Source organism: Anolis carolinensis, chromosome 6 (genome assembly GCF_035594765.1).
Source record: "Anolis carolinensis isolate JA03-04 chromosome 6, rAnoCar3.1.pri, whole genome shotgun sequence".
In the NCBI taxonomy this organism is placed as follows: domain Eukaryota; kingdom Metazoa; phylum Chordata; class Lepidosauria; order Squamata; family Dactyloidae; genus Anolis; species Anolis carolinensis.
In genome coordinates, this window is record NC_085846.1 from 114,684,458 (window position 1) to 114,702,306 (window position 17,849).

The 17,849-nt window shown below is 43.1% G+C and overlaps 1 protein-coding gene across 1 annotated transcript; it reads right to left on the reverse strand.

Annotated features, from left to right (window-relative positions):
* Nucleotides 1-412: 412 nt before the first annotated feature.
* Nucleotides 413-12,504, reverse strand: klhl40 (kelch like family member 40). Its single transcript, XM_062984166.1, has 6 exons — nucleotides 10,962-12,504; nucleotides 8,515-8,675; nucleotides 5,335-5,442; nucleotides 3,895-4,080; nucleotides 2,709-2,855; nucleotides 413-662 (listed from the first exon to the last, which is right to left on the reverse strand). The coding sequence occupies exons 1-6, from the start codon at nucleotides 12,117-12,119 to the stop codon at nucleotides 551-553; spliced, it is 1,872 nt and encodes a 623-aa protein (XP_062840236.1). The 5' UTR covers nucleotides 12,120-12,504; the 3' UTR covers nucleotides 413-550.
* Between the last annotated feature and the right edge of the window lie 5,345 nt (nucleotides 12,505-17,849).

The following is a 17,849-nucleotide window of genomic DNA, read 5'->3' on the forward strand; positions in this document are numbered from 1 at the left end:
ATCTACCCTTTTGGAAGAGAAATCCTCTCCTGGGGAAAAAGGGTCTCCACTGAAGCTTTATCTCCAACAAGCCAATTTTTCCAAAATCCAATTCTCACAGGGACTCAAAGTGAGGTGAAATCTTCTGAACAGAGGCACAGGCAGCAAAAGAAATACTACGGGGTGTTAACCCTTCCTTGTGCTATCCAAAGTGTATATACAAAAACACACAGATATGGCTGGTTTTACACTTTAAAAAAGTATCTGTTCCGATTTTCAAACAAATTCAACTTAAGAAGAAACGTAAATAGCCTATCCTGTGCGTAACTTGGGGACTGCCTGTACGGTTAGAATTTTCCTTTTTTAAAAAAATCCCATTTATCTCTCTCTCAGTTTGATCTTCAATCTAAGTCAAGAGGCAGGAAACAGCAGATATAGTATCGTTTTCTGGTTTTATCTAACAAAAGAAATGGCACTGCACCATGAAACGTTTGAACGCAAACATATAAAAGTAAGTGAAGGGAAGTTTCTGGGGGGGAAAGAGGAGCAGAAGACAGATGTCCCGACAGGATCACATCTTGGTTAGTCTCAAAACATTGAGGCGCACTGGGAGAAATGTAGCGCCTGATGCAAACTGGATCTCTCGGAGGACGCCTTCCCACTTCTTCCCTTCCTCCTCATACCTGAAAGGACAGAAAACACTCAGGTAAGAGATGGGCAAGTCCTCTCATTTTATCCTACGGTTTCATAATGTCTGTATCCAGCAGACGGCTGCTGTTATATAGCAGAGCCACAAAGAGGGACAAATGGGACGGATGCACCACAAGATCAATGCACATCTACCTAAAAGTACATCACATTAATCCCAATGTGCACACTGCACTCATGCACATCATGTGCTCTTCCTACTGTCTTATTATCTTCACAGTTCACTGATAGGTTTTTTTGTGTCTCTGTTACATAGCTAACTACACCACTTACTGATGGATTAAGGACGGGACCACTGTCAGAAAATGGAATGGGTTGAAAAGTGAAACTCGGGCTATTTAAACTTGTAATTGCAAGACTAAACACTAGGTGGGGCCAAGTTAACTGACAAAAATATTAAGTCGTTGCAGTGGATGAAAAAGAAGGCTAGGGACCAAAAGTGACCGTAATTTTGATCTATCAAAACAGTGGAATGTCCAAAATTGAGTTGGTAAAAATTAGGGCGAGGTAGATGCTGATTCTAGTGACAGACTAGTAGAAGGAAAATGAGTAGGGTGGAGAGAGTGTCAAATTAGTAAAGGTAAAGGTTTTCCCCTGGCGTTAAGTCCTATCATATCCGACTCTGGGGATTGGTGCACATCTCCATTTCTAAGCCAAAGAGCCGCCGTTGTCCACAGACACCTCCAAGGTCATGTGGCCAGCATGACTGCATGGAACGCCGTTACCTTCCCGCCGGAGCGGTATCTATTGATCTACTCACATTTGCATGTTTTTGAACTGCTAGGTTGGCAGAATCTGGAGCTAACAGCGGGTGCTCACTCCGCTCCCCGGGTTTGAACCTGAGACCTTTTGGTCTGCAAGTTCAGCAGCTCAGCGCTCTAACACACTGAGCCACTGGAGGCTCCTAGTGTCAAATTAGAGATGTATAAAACTATGCCCAGTGGAGAATGAGATTCATGGAGATTCATGAGAAGTCTATGAATGGCTATCCGATATGATGAATACCTGGAGTGTATCTAGGTTAATGGCTCTCTGCCATTGGCTCTTCAGATGCCTTCCACTTCAACTCCCAGAAGCCATGACCACCACAGCCATTGGAAAGGGATTCTGGAAGTTAAAGTCCTAAATATCTGGAGAACCAAACTTGAGAATCACTACTACAGAGGCAATATACAGTAGAGTCTCACTTATCCAAGCTTCACTTATCCAATGTTCTGTATTATCCGAGGCAGTCTGCCTTTTAGTAGTCAATGTTTTTGTAGTAAATGTTGCAATGTTTTGGTGCTAAATTCGTAGTAAAAGGTAAAGGTTTCCCCTGACGTTAAGTCCAGTCGTGTCCAACTCTGGGGGTTGGTGCTCATCTCCATTTCTGAGCCGAAGAGCCGGCGCTGTCCATAGATACCTCCAGGTCATGTGGCTGGCATGACTGCATGGAGCGCCGTTACCTTCCTGCCGGAGCGGTACCTATTGATCTACTCACATTGCCATGTGTTCAAACTGCTAGGTTGGCAGGAGCTGGAGCTTAACAGCAGGTGCTCATAGCGCTCCCGGGATTTGAACCTGGCACCTTTCAGTCCGCAAGTCCAGCAGCTATGTATTGAACTGCTTTTTCTGTCAACATGATGTTTTGATGCTTAATTTGTAAAATCAAAACGTATTTTTATCTTTAATAGGCTTTTTTCCTAATCCCTCCTTATTATCCAACATTTTCGCTTATCCAATGTTCTTCTGGCCCGTTTATCTTGGATAAGTGAGACTCTACTGTACTACCATACTTGCTAAAGGTCAATGGAACATAACCCACTTCTCTGTTTCCAGTGCATTCCAGCTAGCCACTTTGGACACAGAGAGTTTGGAAAGGGTTCCTTTTGGCTCCCAGAATCCCCAAGTGAACCTGGCCTTTTGCTGGGCCAGTTATGAGTTCTTCAATGATAATGCCAGTGCCATTTATTAAAAAGTATGTAAGGCTTTCACTTTGGTGCTCTGAGTGCCAGCAAAGGCCAACACTGAACATTCCTCACCTCCAGACGTCATTGAGCTCCGTTGGCACCAGTTCTCCGGACTCCGTCTCCACGGTGGCAAAGCCTCCGATGAGGAAGAGGGTCCCAGACAGGCTGACCAGGCTGACAGAACTGCGCTCCTGGGGGAATTCGGTGAAGGCTTCCCATCTATCAAAGCAGAGGAGAGAGGGAGTTTCAGGAAAGAAAGCTTAAGCCATAGTTCATAATCCATACTACTTGCCGGACACACTTTAGCTTAGAGATCCTGAACAAGGGGCTGGACTGGTGGACCATGAGACCACTTCCAATGCTATGAATCTATAATCCTACTCCATAGTAGACATCTCAGTACATCTAAATTGATGGGAGCTGTAGTCTATCCACTCCATAATTAAGCCCACTATGTGACAACATTTCAAAAGTTTCCTGTTCCTGGTTTGAAAGTAATTTTTGTGTAATTGTGCAGCAATAGCTTTGAAAGTACAGTAGAGTCTCACTTATCCAAGGTTCTGGATTATCCAAGGCATTTTTGTAGTCAATGTTTTCAATATATCATGATATTTTGATGTTAAATTTGTAAATACAGTAATTACAACATAACATTACTGCGTATTTAACTACTTTTTCTGTCAAATTTGTTGTATGACATGATGTTTTGGTGCTTAATTTGTAAAATCATAACCTAATTTGATGTTTACTAGGCTTTTCCTTAATCCCTCCTTATTATCCAAGATATTCACTTATCCAAAGTTCTGCTGGCCCGTTTTGCTTGGATAAGTGAGACTCTACTGTACTTGTTTTTGTGGCTGACATTTTTAACCTTTCAATGTGCCATTTTTAACCTTTTGTGCAGACCGCAAAAAACAAACAAACAAAGTTGTTGCAGTTTAATAAACTTTCCCCGTGTTTTATGATGGACCCAATTAGGAAATGACATTTATAACCCAGGAACAAAAATCGTGTTATCTTTCAAAGAGTAATTGCTGGTATAGCTGAGTTGAGTCCCATCTATAGTGTATTTGCTACCCCAAAATTATTTGCATAGTAGTTGAGATCATAAAGAATGGTGAAACACTGCCTGGAAATACCCACAGAGGCACAACTGTGGAGAGTGGCAGGTGGCATCATTGTCCTTGCCTATCAAAAAACCCCAGCACTATGAACCCATGAGCTCTGGCTCTCCTTCCAGGATGGGCACAATACATACTTGTCAGCCGCAATGTCATAAACTTCCACTGCATTCGTCAGCCCCGAGTCGGTCACTCCTGCAGCCACGTAGATCTTGTCGTTGTGGATGGTGGCCCCAAAGAGCGAACGGGCGGTTGTCATGGGTGCCAACTCCTTCCACTCAAACTTCTTTGGGTTATAGACCAGCAGAGTGTTCAGGCACTTTCTAAAGGAGAGAAAAAGATAGGGACCATTAGTCAACCACTGATGTTCTAAGATCAGGATGTGGACCTTCTCGGTCATTCATCCCTCAACCTCAGAACCATCCCAAAGCTTACTCTCTATCAGCAAAATCTTGACTTTTTCCAACAATTTTTGATCTCACTCAATGCAATGATGGGTGGTATCTCCAACAGTTGTAAAGGAGTGAATCTGCTGCAGATACTTTAGCTGCACTTGTTGGTCCATGACGTCCCTCCCAACTCTGTGATTCTATTCTATGAATCTTGTATAGCTGTTAGCCTGGATTTAAAGAGTTATCCATGGTGCTATGAGTCTATACCTTCCAAATGAGCTTCCTATATGAATCTGTCTTCCAAATAGGTTCAGAACTTTGGGTATCTCTTGTGCCTTCTCCTCTCCAGTGGTGTCTTATACCTACAGTACCAGGTGAAATGATGAATTCAATCTTATTTGTCTAGACTGGTGGTTCCCAACCATTGGTACTCCAGTTGTTTTGGACTTCAACTCCCAGAAATCCCAACTAGCTTACCAGCTGTTAGGAATTATGGGATCTGAAGACCAAAACACCTGGAGAACCAAAGGTTGGGAACCACTCTCTGGACCAGTGGTTCTTAACCTGTGGGTCCCCAGGTGTTTTGATTTACACTGCCCAGAAATCCCAGCTAGTTTACCAGCTGATAGAACTTCTGGGAGTTGAAGGCCAAAACATTTGGGTACCCACAGGTTGAGAACCTCTGCTCTAGACCAAGTAGACTAGACCCAATTAGCAGTTGTTAAATATTGAGTCAGTAGGTAAACTTCATCAACTCAATAGGTATATTGGAACTGGTCTAACAATAGGAGACCAGTCTTGGTTTTAACACGTAATGATTTGAACATTGGACAAAGACTCTGGAGAATAGGATTTGAAACCCTGTTTGGCCACATAAACTAACCTTGGAAAGTCATTTCTTCAAAAAGGGCAATGGCCAAAAATATATTGCCAAGATAACTTATGGTGACCTTAGGTTCACCATAAGTTGGAAATGACTTGAAGGCACACAACAACAAATTCAAGATGCTGAGCTGTTTCCTAAAATATGCTCAAGACCCTTAAAGTTTGGACTAAAACCCAAAGTGGATCCACCACTGTACAGAGACTGGACTTCTTGATGAAGTGCTACTCAAGTGCAGGTCTCCAGCAGAATCTCAGCCTCTGTTTTTGTTGTCAATGTTATTCCATTTCCCTGGCACTTACTTATCCGTTCCTTTGCCTCCTATGACGTAGATAAGATCATTGTGGGACACCACGCCGTGGCCGTAGACCGGGTAAGGAAGGGAGTCCGATTCTCCCCATTTGAAGGACCTGGAAGAAAGAAAGACCGTATGATTTCCTTAATTTAGACAGGAAAGGAGATCCTTCTCAATTCGGTCAGCACCACACTCTCAATCTGGATTATGGTCCCTGCACTAGTTTTCCAATAGTTCTCTCAATCCAAAAATGCTAGATGACATTGGTCATCTTTTGGGCATATTTCTTTTCTATCTTTCCTTACATATTCTAGGAAAAGCTTGGAAAAGTTACTTTTTTGGACCACAGCCTCCAGTATCCCCAACCAGCATGCTCCAAAAGTAACGTTTCCAAGCTCTGCATCTGGACGCCAAGCGTTATTTTGATCCCAGGCTCTTAATTTCAGATGTCCCCTTTTTATGTATTTTAAAAACCATGTTGTGATTGCTTTTCTAGGCTGCTTTTTACAGTCATTAACGTTTTCTTGATTATCGCTATTTGCTGTGTGCTCCTTGAGCTGCTGGAATCTGCTCTGGGATCACTTGGCATTTCGTTTTAATTAAAGGGGATTATAGTAATGTTTCAAACAGCACCCGGGACCAACGCTGAAGGTGAAAGCATGCTCTTGAAGTCGGCGTTTGTATGGTGCAATTTGAAATGAATCATTCAAGCCAGTCTCCTTCAATCTGATATCCTCCAGAGGCATTGGTCTACCACACCCATTATCCCCAGAATGATTGGATTATAGTCCAAGATGTGTGAAGGAGATCATGTTGAAGGGATCTGCTTCAAATGGTCTGATTGGAGTAGACCCATGGGATAAATGGAAGTTACGTATGTGTTGCCTTAACTATCTATCTATATATATAAAAGAGTGATGGCATCAGGGCAGCGGACAAAACAACAAAACTACAGGCCCCCCAACCTCGAAATTTGACAACACAACCCATCATCCACGCCTCTAGGTTGATACAACAAAAAGAAAAGAAAAATAAAGTCCTAATTAGAGGGAAAGGAATTATTGTTTTTATCCAATTGCTGCCAGTTAGAGGGCTAAGCTCCACCCACTTGGTCTCCTAGCAACCTACTCAGTCCAGGGGACAGGCACAGTTAGGCCTCAGGCCTCTTCCACACTGCCTATAAGATACAGATTATCTGATTTTAACTGGATTATATGGCAGTATAGACTCAAGGCCCTTCCACACAGCTATATTACCCATTTATAATCTTATTTATCTGCTTTGAACTGGATTATCTTGACTCCACACTGCCAGATAATTCACTTCAGTGTGCATTTTATACAGCTGTGTAGAAGGGGCAGTTCTAGGCAGATAATGTAAGATTACAAATATAAAGTAGAGTCTCACTAATCCAACATAAACAGTGTCCTCTATCCTCACCACTTTCACAGTACACAAACAACCAAATGCATACTCAACATAAAGACAACCATACAACAGACATTCAATACCACCACTACCTCAACAAATTCTCACCAACAACACCAGACAATGCCACAACAACGCGTGGCCGGGCACAGCTAGTATATATATATAAATGTAATGTACGTTTGTAGGAATGAGCAAACAACAAAACCAATGAACCAAATCACACCAAATTTGGTCACAAAAGACATAGTCATCCACTCTATGTCTTTCAAACAAAAAAACCTAGAAAAATAAAGTCCAAATTAGATGATGAGGAAGAGCCGTTTTCACCCTGGCTGCTGGTCTGAAGGGTAGGCCCTGCCCCCTTTAAGCCCCACCCACTTCATCTCCTAGCAACCCCCTCGGCCACATTGGCGCCAAGGAACAGCCAGGGTTCAGTTAGGCCTCTTCCACAATGCCTATAAAATACAGATTATCTGATTTGAACTGGATTATATGGCAGTGTAGACTCAAGGCCCTTCCACACACCTATATAACCCAGAATGTCAAGGCAGATAATCCACAGTATCTGCTTTGAACTGGATTATCTTGAGCCCACACTGCCATATAATCCAGTTCAGTGTGGATTTTATACAGCTGTGTAGAAGCAGCCTCATAGTATAATCAAGTTCTAAGCAGATATTATAGGATTATAAATATAATATATAATAATTACTGTAGTATAATAATACAGAACAATATAATCTCTAAAATCAGGACAGTAAATAAAGAACAACACTCTGAAAACAGGGGAATTCCAGACAGGAAACAATCAGGGCCAGCTATCACCTCCCAAAAAAGGATTCCCCTAGTAATCCCAGTTAGGACGATACCACAGCAATGCGTGGCCGGGCACTACTAGTTTATAAGTCTACTCAGGTTGGGACTAATGAATGGGAAAGTCAACAGTTCAATGTTAAAGCAGCATATAGGTAAATGCCATGCATCCAATGGGTCTACTCTAGCAGGGACTCATTCCATTTATTTTTAGCACTTGCCATGGCTGGCTTTGTTGGTCAATGTGAAATGGTGCCTCCAATACTGGTGGAATGGTGAATCCTTTTTGGCTAAAGCATATCTATTGACAGTAAGTCAATAATTATGTGAACATCATCAACTCAATGGGTCACCGCAGTGGTTCTCAACCTGTGGGTCCCCAGGTGTTTTGGCCCACAACTCCCAGAAATCAGTTTATCAGGATTTCTGGGAGTAGAAGGCCACAACATCTGGGGACCCACCGGTTGAGAACTACTGGTCTACTAGAACTGGGACAAACAATCAGATTACAGTCTGAGTTTTAGCATGAACTATGTTGTAATGGCATGAGTATTGGACTAAGACTCTAGAGGCCAGAGTTCAAGTCCCTGTTTGGCTATGGAAACCCAACTTAGGCAAGTCACAGTCTCATAACTCTTCAGGAGAGTAATGACCAAGAAACCCCTACCCTATGGGGTCACTACAAGCCAGATAAGACTTGAATGCCTGCAACAACAACAAATTGAAGATGCTAACCCAATGGAATGCCCCAAGAGATGTTCAAGACCTATCCTTTAAAGTTCAGACTAAAATCCAAAGTAGATCCATCACTCCACTGATATTGGAGTCAAAAGCCACTGTCAGTCAGAGCCTAAGCCATGATGTGACACAGCTTGGGAGAGTGATCACTTTGGACCATACAAAATGTATTTTGGTGCTATCATTGACTTTGTTTGGTACTCACAGTCGGTCGTAGCACATGACCGAATCCAGCGTTTGCTCGCCTTCCTTCAGCTCCTTTCCTCCCACCACAAAGATGGAGTTTTCTGCCTCACCGAGGCCGAAGAGACAGCGCGGCGATGGGAGAGGTGGCATCCCAAGCCAGTCTGAATCCAAGTGATCGTACTGCAAAGAAGAAGAAGAAGAAGGCAACCATAGTACCATCCACACCAGATGGGAGAGGAGAACGACCAAAATCCCAACGGTGGAACATGGAAGGTGTTTAGGTAGTAAAGGTTTCCCCTGATGTTAAGTCCAGTCGTGACCGACTCTGGGGGTTGGTGCTCATCTCCATTTCTAAGCCGAAGAGCCGGCGTTGTCCATAGACGTCTCCTAGGTCATGTGGCCGGCATGACTGCATGGAGCGCTGTTACCTTCCCGCCGGAGCGGTACCTATTGATCTACTCACATTGGCATGTTTTCGAACTGCTAGGTTGACAGGAGCTGGAGCTAACAGCGGTGCGCATTCCGCTCCCGGGATTTGAACCTGGGACCTTTTTGGTCCACAAGTTCAGCAGCTCAGCACTTTAACGCACTGTGCCACCAGGTTGTACCTAAACCTTATAATTTTGAGGATGTGGGATTAGGTTAAACACTGCTCCTTTTCCTTCTCTTTGTGGAACCCTGATCCAGGCTGGAATATGTCCAAATGGGAGAGATTTAAATCATCTTTCCATTTGGTTTTCATCTACAAGTTTGGACGACCCAAACTTTGAAATTGGGATTCCACCAGTACCAAGTGGCATTTTTAATAAAACAATATAACCCCCATATCTGTGGGACTGCTTTCCATGGTTTCTCCAAGTATTTTCTAGGTCCGAGATGACCTTTGAGATGTCTCAATCATATAAATCAAAGCCAACTTGATAGCAATTAACAATATTTCTTGTGCCTGATTATAATCTTTCAAAGCTTACACTATGTAACTTTGTTTTTGTTCCTGGGTTATCAATGTCATTTCCTAATTGGTTCTATCATAAAAACATGGGAAAAGTTTATTAAACTGCAAAAACTCTGTCTTTGTGGTCTGTACAAAAGGTTAAAAATGGCACATTGAAAGGTTCAGGAGTAGAACAACTACTTTCAAAGTAAGTACCACACAATTAAACAGGAAATAACACTTTCAAATGCGGAACAGAACATTTTTCAAATTTTGTTACCTAGTGTCATTGAATGAGTTGCATAACTAGTAAAGCTTATGCTGAAATATATATAATGAAGAGAGCTCAGATAAAACACTTCCAAGAGTTGGTCATCAGAGTCCTGTTTAAAAACCACGAATAAAGGAGAGTCCATTGCCCTCTGGGATAGTCCGTCCCATGTTCCCCAAAATACAGATTTGCTAACCCTAGTTTAAAACATTATGGGGTTCCTGGGATCATGAAGTATTAAAGACTTCTTTGGAAGTTGAAATGCCTTCTCAACGCAGAGTGTTTGCACAGCATGTCAGTTACATGGCTACCCAGACAGACTCTGCTTAAATACCTCCAGAAAAAGAGTCAAAATCAAGCACTTTTAAAATCGAGATACTGGGCTCCTTGGTCAGATCAAGCCACAGCCCACTAGTGTTTATGGCCAGTCGAACCTATTTGATATTTAGGTCTTTTGAAACCAGAAAATCTCTCTAAACACCATATGCTGGGGAGCACATCAGTTTCCAAAGTCATTTGTCTCTCATTGTAAACAGGATGCTGGGCTAGAGAATCCTTTTCTCCAATCTGGAAAGGGATTTGTTCCATTTTTAACCAACTAATTACACTATCAAACCATCCCAATTTGGGAGGCACAATCCTGATTGATCCTGTCATCCCATTTTCTCATCTGTTTTTCCGAAATGTCCAAGTTTATCTTTCATTTTCCCACTTTCCCCTAACTTTTGTCCATTCCTGCAAACGGAGGCCCCTTCCACACAGCTGTATAAAATCCACATTGAACTGGATTATATGGCAGTGTAGACCCAAGATAACCCAGTTTAAAACAGATATTGTGGATTATCTGCCTTAATATTCTGGCTGTGTGGAAGGGCCCTGAATTCAAGGTATGGATGTAGCTTTCAGATGAGGAGAAGAGGGAATCATCTTGCCCTTCCCAGTAGGATCTGGCAAAAGCAAACTGCAGTGCTAATGCATTCTTCTTCATTATAAAGTTTTCCCAACTTGACTGCATTCTTATATCACTTGTGTTATATGCAACCTGGTTTTCATTTGTAAAATGTTGGAATATATGCAATATATAGATATTCATCAGAGTCATCCCCTTCCTCCCAATATGATACATAAAAGAGAGAGTCAAACTAAAGCCATGCCATAAAAGTTGAAATCACATGGGGTTGACTCCCCATTCTAACAAGAGACCAATACAGCTCTTGGCTCAGAAGCAGAAACATGTACATTGGGGAGAGTTATCCATTACCTGCAAGAAATAGGAGTTCATTGGGTCTTCTTTATTGTCCTCGTTGTAGTAAAGCCCCCCTGCTATGAAGACCTGGTTCTCCCGGGTGACCAGGCTGACGTGGTTCTTTGGGATCTGAGCGGAAAGCGAGGCGTAATAGCACTCATTGGCTGACGGGTCATAGGCCACGGCCCCCGAGTCACTGACCATGAAAATGAGATCTTGAAGGAACATCCCAAACCGCATGGTGTCATTCAAGATTCCTGGAAGACCTTCCTCTGCTTCCTCCTCCTCCTCTTTCTCAACACCTTCTTCCTCTACTCCTCCATTGATGACATTGTCCCCGGTCTTCTTCTCCCCCTTTTTCTTCACTCTTTTGACCACCGCAAATTTCCCTTCATGGGCGTCCTTCACTATCTGCAACTTCTTGAGAAGCTCTGGACTGGACTTGACCAAAGGATGCTTCTCCACGTGGTCCCTGAAGTAATCCTTCTCCATGAGGCGGAAGCGGATGCTCTCAAAGACCACCGGCAAGGCCTTCACGCGGCTCTCCCGGTCCTTGGCTGTGGCCCATTTCATCACCACCTCGAAGACGGACTCTTCCTTCTCGATGTTCAGGGAATCGCTGGAGATGATGGCAATGAGCTCATCAGGGGACATCTGGAAGAACTCCTCGTCCCGGGAGATCAAGGCAAAGCGGTCGCAGATGAAATCCCGGGCGGCGACTGCCAAGCGAGCACAGTCCAACATCAAACCCAGCCTGAAAATGGCCAAGCAGTTGCTGAGACAAAGCCGCTTCTGAAGGAAAGAGACGCAGACCGTGAAAATGGAAGGGATCTGGAACATGTTGGCCACGGAGAAGATATCTTGGACGTTCTGCTCCGTGATCTCCAACTCTGAGGTGTAGATGTAATGAAGGATCTTGCCCATGACTTCTGGATCCACATCTTCTAGGCTGATTTCCCTTTTCTTACTCTCTTCCATATCCGAGAGGAACATGGCCCTGAAGTAAGGACTGCAAGCTGCCAGGACCAAGCGGTGACATGGAAACTCCTTCCCTTTCACCTTCAGGACACAATCCAAGAACTTGTTGTGGTCCAGCAAGTCCTTGAGACCGTCTTGGAGAAGCGTTTGCTGGTAGAGACGCAACTCTTCCGCTTGTTCTAAGGAGACGGTCATGGTTGGAAATTCGTCCAGTCTTCTCCGTTGACCCCGTCTTCCAGCTCTTTTGAACCCAGGAGAACTCTCTCTCGATTCAGGATGGAGCGCTGACCAAGAATATGAGCCTGGCTGCTGGTCCAGCTGGCTGTGTGGCTCAGTTTCCACAGCGCATGGGGTTTTTATATATATAGCCAAAGCTTAGGGAATCCATTCGGGAGCATGTGTAAGCCGATCACCTTTTAATATGACAAACTGGCCCACCAGGGAGGGGACGGCACACGGAGCAACAGCTGTAAGTGTAATTCTAGATCTATGACAGACGCTGTCACCATGATTCACTGCGGAGAGGTAGGTTTCTTTTTCCTGAAGGCCCTTCGCCCCCACCCCAAGACTCCTGAGTAGCCCTTCTAGTAACATCTTACACCTTGGAGTAAATCACAGCAACGAAAGCCCTGAAATCAGTTATGGGATCCGTTGATGAGTTTGTATCCTTCGATCCCCCCCTCTTCAGCACATACGCACACATTGGTGCATTCCCACAGATGCCACATCCCTGCTCTCGCCTTCTAAATCCAGCGCAAGGCTTAATGTGCTAAAAATATACTGCAAAGTCAGAGTTGAATAAACAGGGAAGAAATGCCTCTGATTATTTGTTGTGGCATGAGGACATCTCTCTCTTTTCCAAGTTGCGGAGACTATTGATCATAAATTTGATTCATTGCCATATATATATATATATATATATGCAAATGGCTGTTCCAAGTATCCTGAAGTTTCAGAAGAACAGTTATATTCAATGCCACAAGGTACAAGTAGAGTAAAGATGCCATGTGTAATCAACTTTTTACAGTCAGACCTTCACATTAGACCTAGAGATTCATAGAGAGAAGTTCTCACTAACAATTGCTCGGTACTCCACCACAACTATTTAATAATAATAATAATAATAATAATAATAATAATAATAATAATAATAATAATAATAATTTCATTATTGCCATAATCCCTCTGTCAACAATCTTACAAAAGACAAATCTCGGCTATCAAAAATCTAAGAAATCTCACAAAATTTCACATCTGATGTACATGGATGACCTGAAGCTGTATGGGAAAATGCAAACTGAAATCCATTCTCTGACTAACACTGTCCGAATTTTTAGCACTGATATCAGCATGGAGTTTGGTTTGGACAAATGTTTGACAGTGGCCTTGAAGAAGGGAAAAATCATTGAAAGTGAGGGCATAAATATGCCTAATGGCCAAACAATAAAGTGTCACCAGCCAGAGGCCTATAAATATCTGGGCATATTACAGCTGGACAACATCAAGCATGAACCTGTGAAAACTGTGGTCAGCAAAGAATACACACAAAGGGTCAGAAAAATTCTCAAAAGCAAGCTCAATGGAGGCAACACCATCAAGGCCATAAACACCTGGGCCAGACCTGTCATAAGATATACTGCTGGCACCATAAATTAGACACAGGCGGAACTGGGCAATTTGGACAGAAAAACAAGAAAACTCATGACCATTCATCATTCCCTGCACCCTCGCAGTGATGTTGACCGGCTACATCTGCCTAGAAGATCAGGGGGCAGAGGACTCTTACAAGTAAAACAAGCAGTCCAAGAAGAAGAACATGTCCTGGCAGAATATGTAAAGCAAAGTGAAGAACCTGCTCTGATTGAAGTAAAAAATCAGAAACTCCTCAAAGCACAGCAGACAAAAAACCAGTACAAGAAAACCACACTACAAACTAGAGCTGACAGCTGGCACAACAAAACATTGCATGGAAATGTGTTGTCGAAGGCTTTCATGGCTGGGATCACAGGGTTGTTGTATGTCTTTCCGGCTGTGTGGCCATGTTCCAGAAGTATTCTCTCCTGACGTTTCGCCCACATCTATGGCAGGCATCCTCAGAGGTTGTGAGGTATGGAACCATTCTACAGCAGTGGTTCCCAATCTTTGGGCCAGGTGTTTTGGACTTCAGCTCCCACAGTTTCTAACAGTTGGTAAGATGGCTGGGATTTCTGGATGTTGAAGTCCAAAACACCTGGAGGCCCAAAGGTTGGGAACCTCTGTTCTACAGTGTAGGTGCACTCTCTGTAGTTGCCCAATAATTACCTTCTCTGCCCTGATCTGGATGCTTCAGACTACAGCTCTTCTCATCCACAGGCAGCCATTGTCTGTGGATGATGGGAATTATAGTCCAACACATTGACATGCCAGATTGAGGAAGATTGATTTGGAATATAGCTATTGGCAAATTAAACCTAAAAGAAGTCACCTTGGCTCAGACGATGGGTGACTTCTTTACGATCTATACTATCTATACTATCAAATTTGTCATGATTTGCAAAGGCACTGTGCCGTGTGTGTTAACTGGAAAATGAAATACATGAAGCCGATTGGCTGAGCCTGCAAAGACCTGGGGATTGATTTGATACTGTTCCTGTTCTGCTGCTGCAAAGCCAGTTTGGACAAGTTTTTCAGTGCTGATGGAATACTGCTGGTGGAGAGAGCAGTGAATACTCAGAGAGGCCTTGCTATTTTGAGGCCTGTTTGCTTCTGAGAAAAGAGGGTGAAGAACCAGGACTGTATTCTTCTCTGAAGCAGATTTGTGGACTGAGAAAGGAGTGTTTATGACTGTGGACTTCTGTAAGTGTAAATACCACTGTTTTTTTTATCTCTTGGAATTAGTCAATTTCCTGTATTTTTGTTCTGCAAAATTGAGTGGCATGTTATTGTTCTGCGGGTGAGTCCAGATCGCGGGCAGTGTAAAAGCTTCCATTTATCATCATCAATCTATAACAAAATTAATGCATTTGACCCAACATTAACTGTTGCAGCCCAATGTTTTGGAATTGTGAGATTTGTAGTTTAGTGAGGCACCAGCACCCTTGAGCAGAGAAAGCTAAACACCTTGTAAAACTACAAATCCCGGGATTGTTTGTAACCCACCACATTTGGCAACAAAGGGTCGTAATGCACCACTTTTGGAAGTTACCAGGCGCAAAGATTGATAATGGATTTGTTCTGGTATGCTGAAACTGGGAGTTTAGAGACATCCATATTTCTGGGTTGTATCTTTTTAAATCCTTCCGCACATATGACTGAGGATGCAAAGGGTTACAAATCAAATCTTGGCTCATCTGATTTACACACTTGTGGTTTGAAGGTGAAGATTTGGAACCAAAGCAAAGGCGATTTTGCAAAAGGCGGTTTCCTTCTTACTCAAGCTGTGCAATCTTATTGTGCTTCCAGAAATCAGGTTTCTCCTGGCCCTTCTCAGCACAAAAATATTCAGACTCCTGATTATTTGCACTTACAGGTGTAGCCTTCAATGCACAACAGCTGCGGCGCATAATCCTCCCTGTACTTGGCATGCCTTTTGCAGGGAGCAAAGCCTTCCCAGGGCTTCCCAAAGCCGTGCGGGGCCTTGGCTCCCGGCCATGCTCTTAATCCTCTCTCCTTTTGCAGATTATATTTCCCCATCTGCATTAACTTGCCCCTTTCCAAGAGGACTTAACATTTGACTGGCTCTTTAATCTTTAATCGAGTTGCTACAATGGCAAGCGAATGCGGGAGATCCATGCGCAGCTGCTGCCTTGTCAACCTGCCGTGACCTATGGCAGTCTAGCGGTGCATCTACACTATAAGATGCCATAGCATTAAGCCTTGGAGTTCAAGTGCTGGCAAACTGCATTAATTCTACAGTGTAGATGCATCCCCCAGTCCCCGGCGGTGAGCTCATAGTTCCATTGGAAGGCCAGGCATCTAACTTTAGATCCTTCTGCAACATTCCAGCAGGTCCGGTTTCCTGATTTAATTTTGGCTCATTGTGGATGGGATGAGTTTGTCTTCCACGACAGCGCATGGAATTAATTCGCTGTCACTGATGCGTCATGGAGCATACAATTTCGTCCCTCTCTTTCAAAGCCAAGGTCTAGATGGCTCCATTTCTTCCAGGATGATGACCCATAGTGGGAGTCATGTGAAAGGTCTGGAAAAAGGGAGCAATTGTAGGGCCGACAGTATCATCCGCGGAGAAGTGGTTAAGTTGGGACATTAGTTCAGAAGTGCATCTACACTTTGGAATCAATGTAGAGTGACATCACTTTAATTGCCATGGCTTCAATAAATAATAATAATAATAATAATAATAATAATAACAACAACAACAACAACAACAACAACAACAACAACAATAATAAAAATGCTTGGGAAGTGTTCGACTTGTGATTTTGTGATACAAAATCCAGCATATCTATCTTGTTTGCTGTGTCATAAAATAATAATAATAATAATAATTGCAAAAGTATTGGAAAATGAGCACGCAAAGATACTGTGGGACTTCCGAATCCAGACTGACAAAGTTCTGGAACACAACACACCAGACATCACAGTTGTGGAAAAGAAAAAGGTTTGGATCATTGATGTCACCATCCCAGGTGACAGTCGCATTGACGAAAAACAACAGGAAAAACTCAGCCGCTATCAGGACCTCAAGATTGAACTGCAAAGACTCTGGCAGAAACCAGTGCAGGTGGTCCCGGTGGTGATGGGCACACTGGGTGCCGTGCCAAAAGATCTCAGCCGGCATTTGGAAACAATAGACATTGACAAAATCACGATCTGCCAACTGCAAAAGGCCACCCTACTGGGATCTGCATGCATCATCCAAAAATACATCACACAGTCCTAGACACTTGGGAAGTGTCCGACTTGTGATTTTGTGATATGAAATCCAGCATGTCTATCTTGTATGCTGTGTCATACAATAAAATAATAATAATAATAATAATAATAATAATAATAATAATAATAATAATAATAATAATAACTTTATTTTTATACCCTGCCTCCATCTCACCAAAGGGACTCGGGGCGGCTTACATGGGGCCAAGCCCAATTAGTCACAAACATTGCAAAAGACATGACAATATAAAAGCAAATCTATAAAACATATTAAAATCGCAATGCTATAGGAACCTGGGAGTTGTATGAAGGTTGAATGAAAAGTAATACCTCCACCTTCATTACTTGCATTTGGATGGGAATATTTTAATAAATCAAACGCAGAAATAATCCTTCGAATGTGCTCTTTAACTACCACTATTCACTTTTCACATAATCACCAGACAATTGGATACATTTCTCCCAACGATGGAAGCCGTCACAGAAAAAGTCGACACTCTATTTCCGCAACTGGCATCTCGCAGTCCCCGTCGTACACAGATCTTCCGATAGCCAAGCAAAGCCATAATGTGACCCACACGTTCTTGTGAAATGCTGATGATGCTTGAAATTTCTCTCTGAGTGATACAACGATCGTCATGAATCAATCTGTTAAACTGCTTGTGAAACTCGGCGGTTGCTGTCACAGAACGTCCAACTCTTTGTTTGTCATGCAAGTCAGATGTTCCCACCTCAACATCTTTAAACTTACTCGCCCAATGATGCACAGTATTCACATCAACGCAATCCCCATAAACAGCTTGCATTCTTTGAGGAATCTCTTTTGGGGTGACACCTTCTGCTCTCAAGAATTCAATGGCTGCACGTTGCTTAAGTCGCATTGACCTACCGTCTGCGCAGGGTTCCATACTTCACACTTTAACAACACAACCGTTCAATGCTAAGGCTTCCCACCAAATGGAACTGTAGAGGAGAGTCTACTGAACAAGCCAGGACCTGCCGCAGACCAGGACTGCCATCTGTTGAGGAGTTACAGAGGTGGAGGCATTA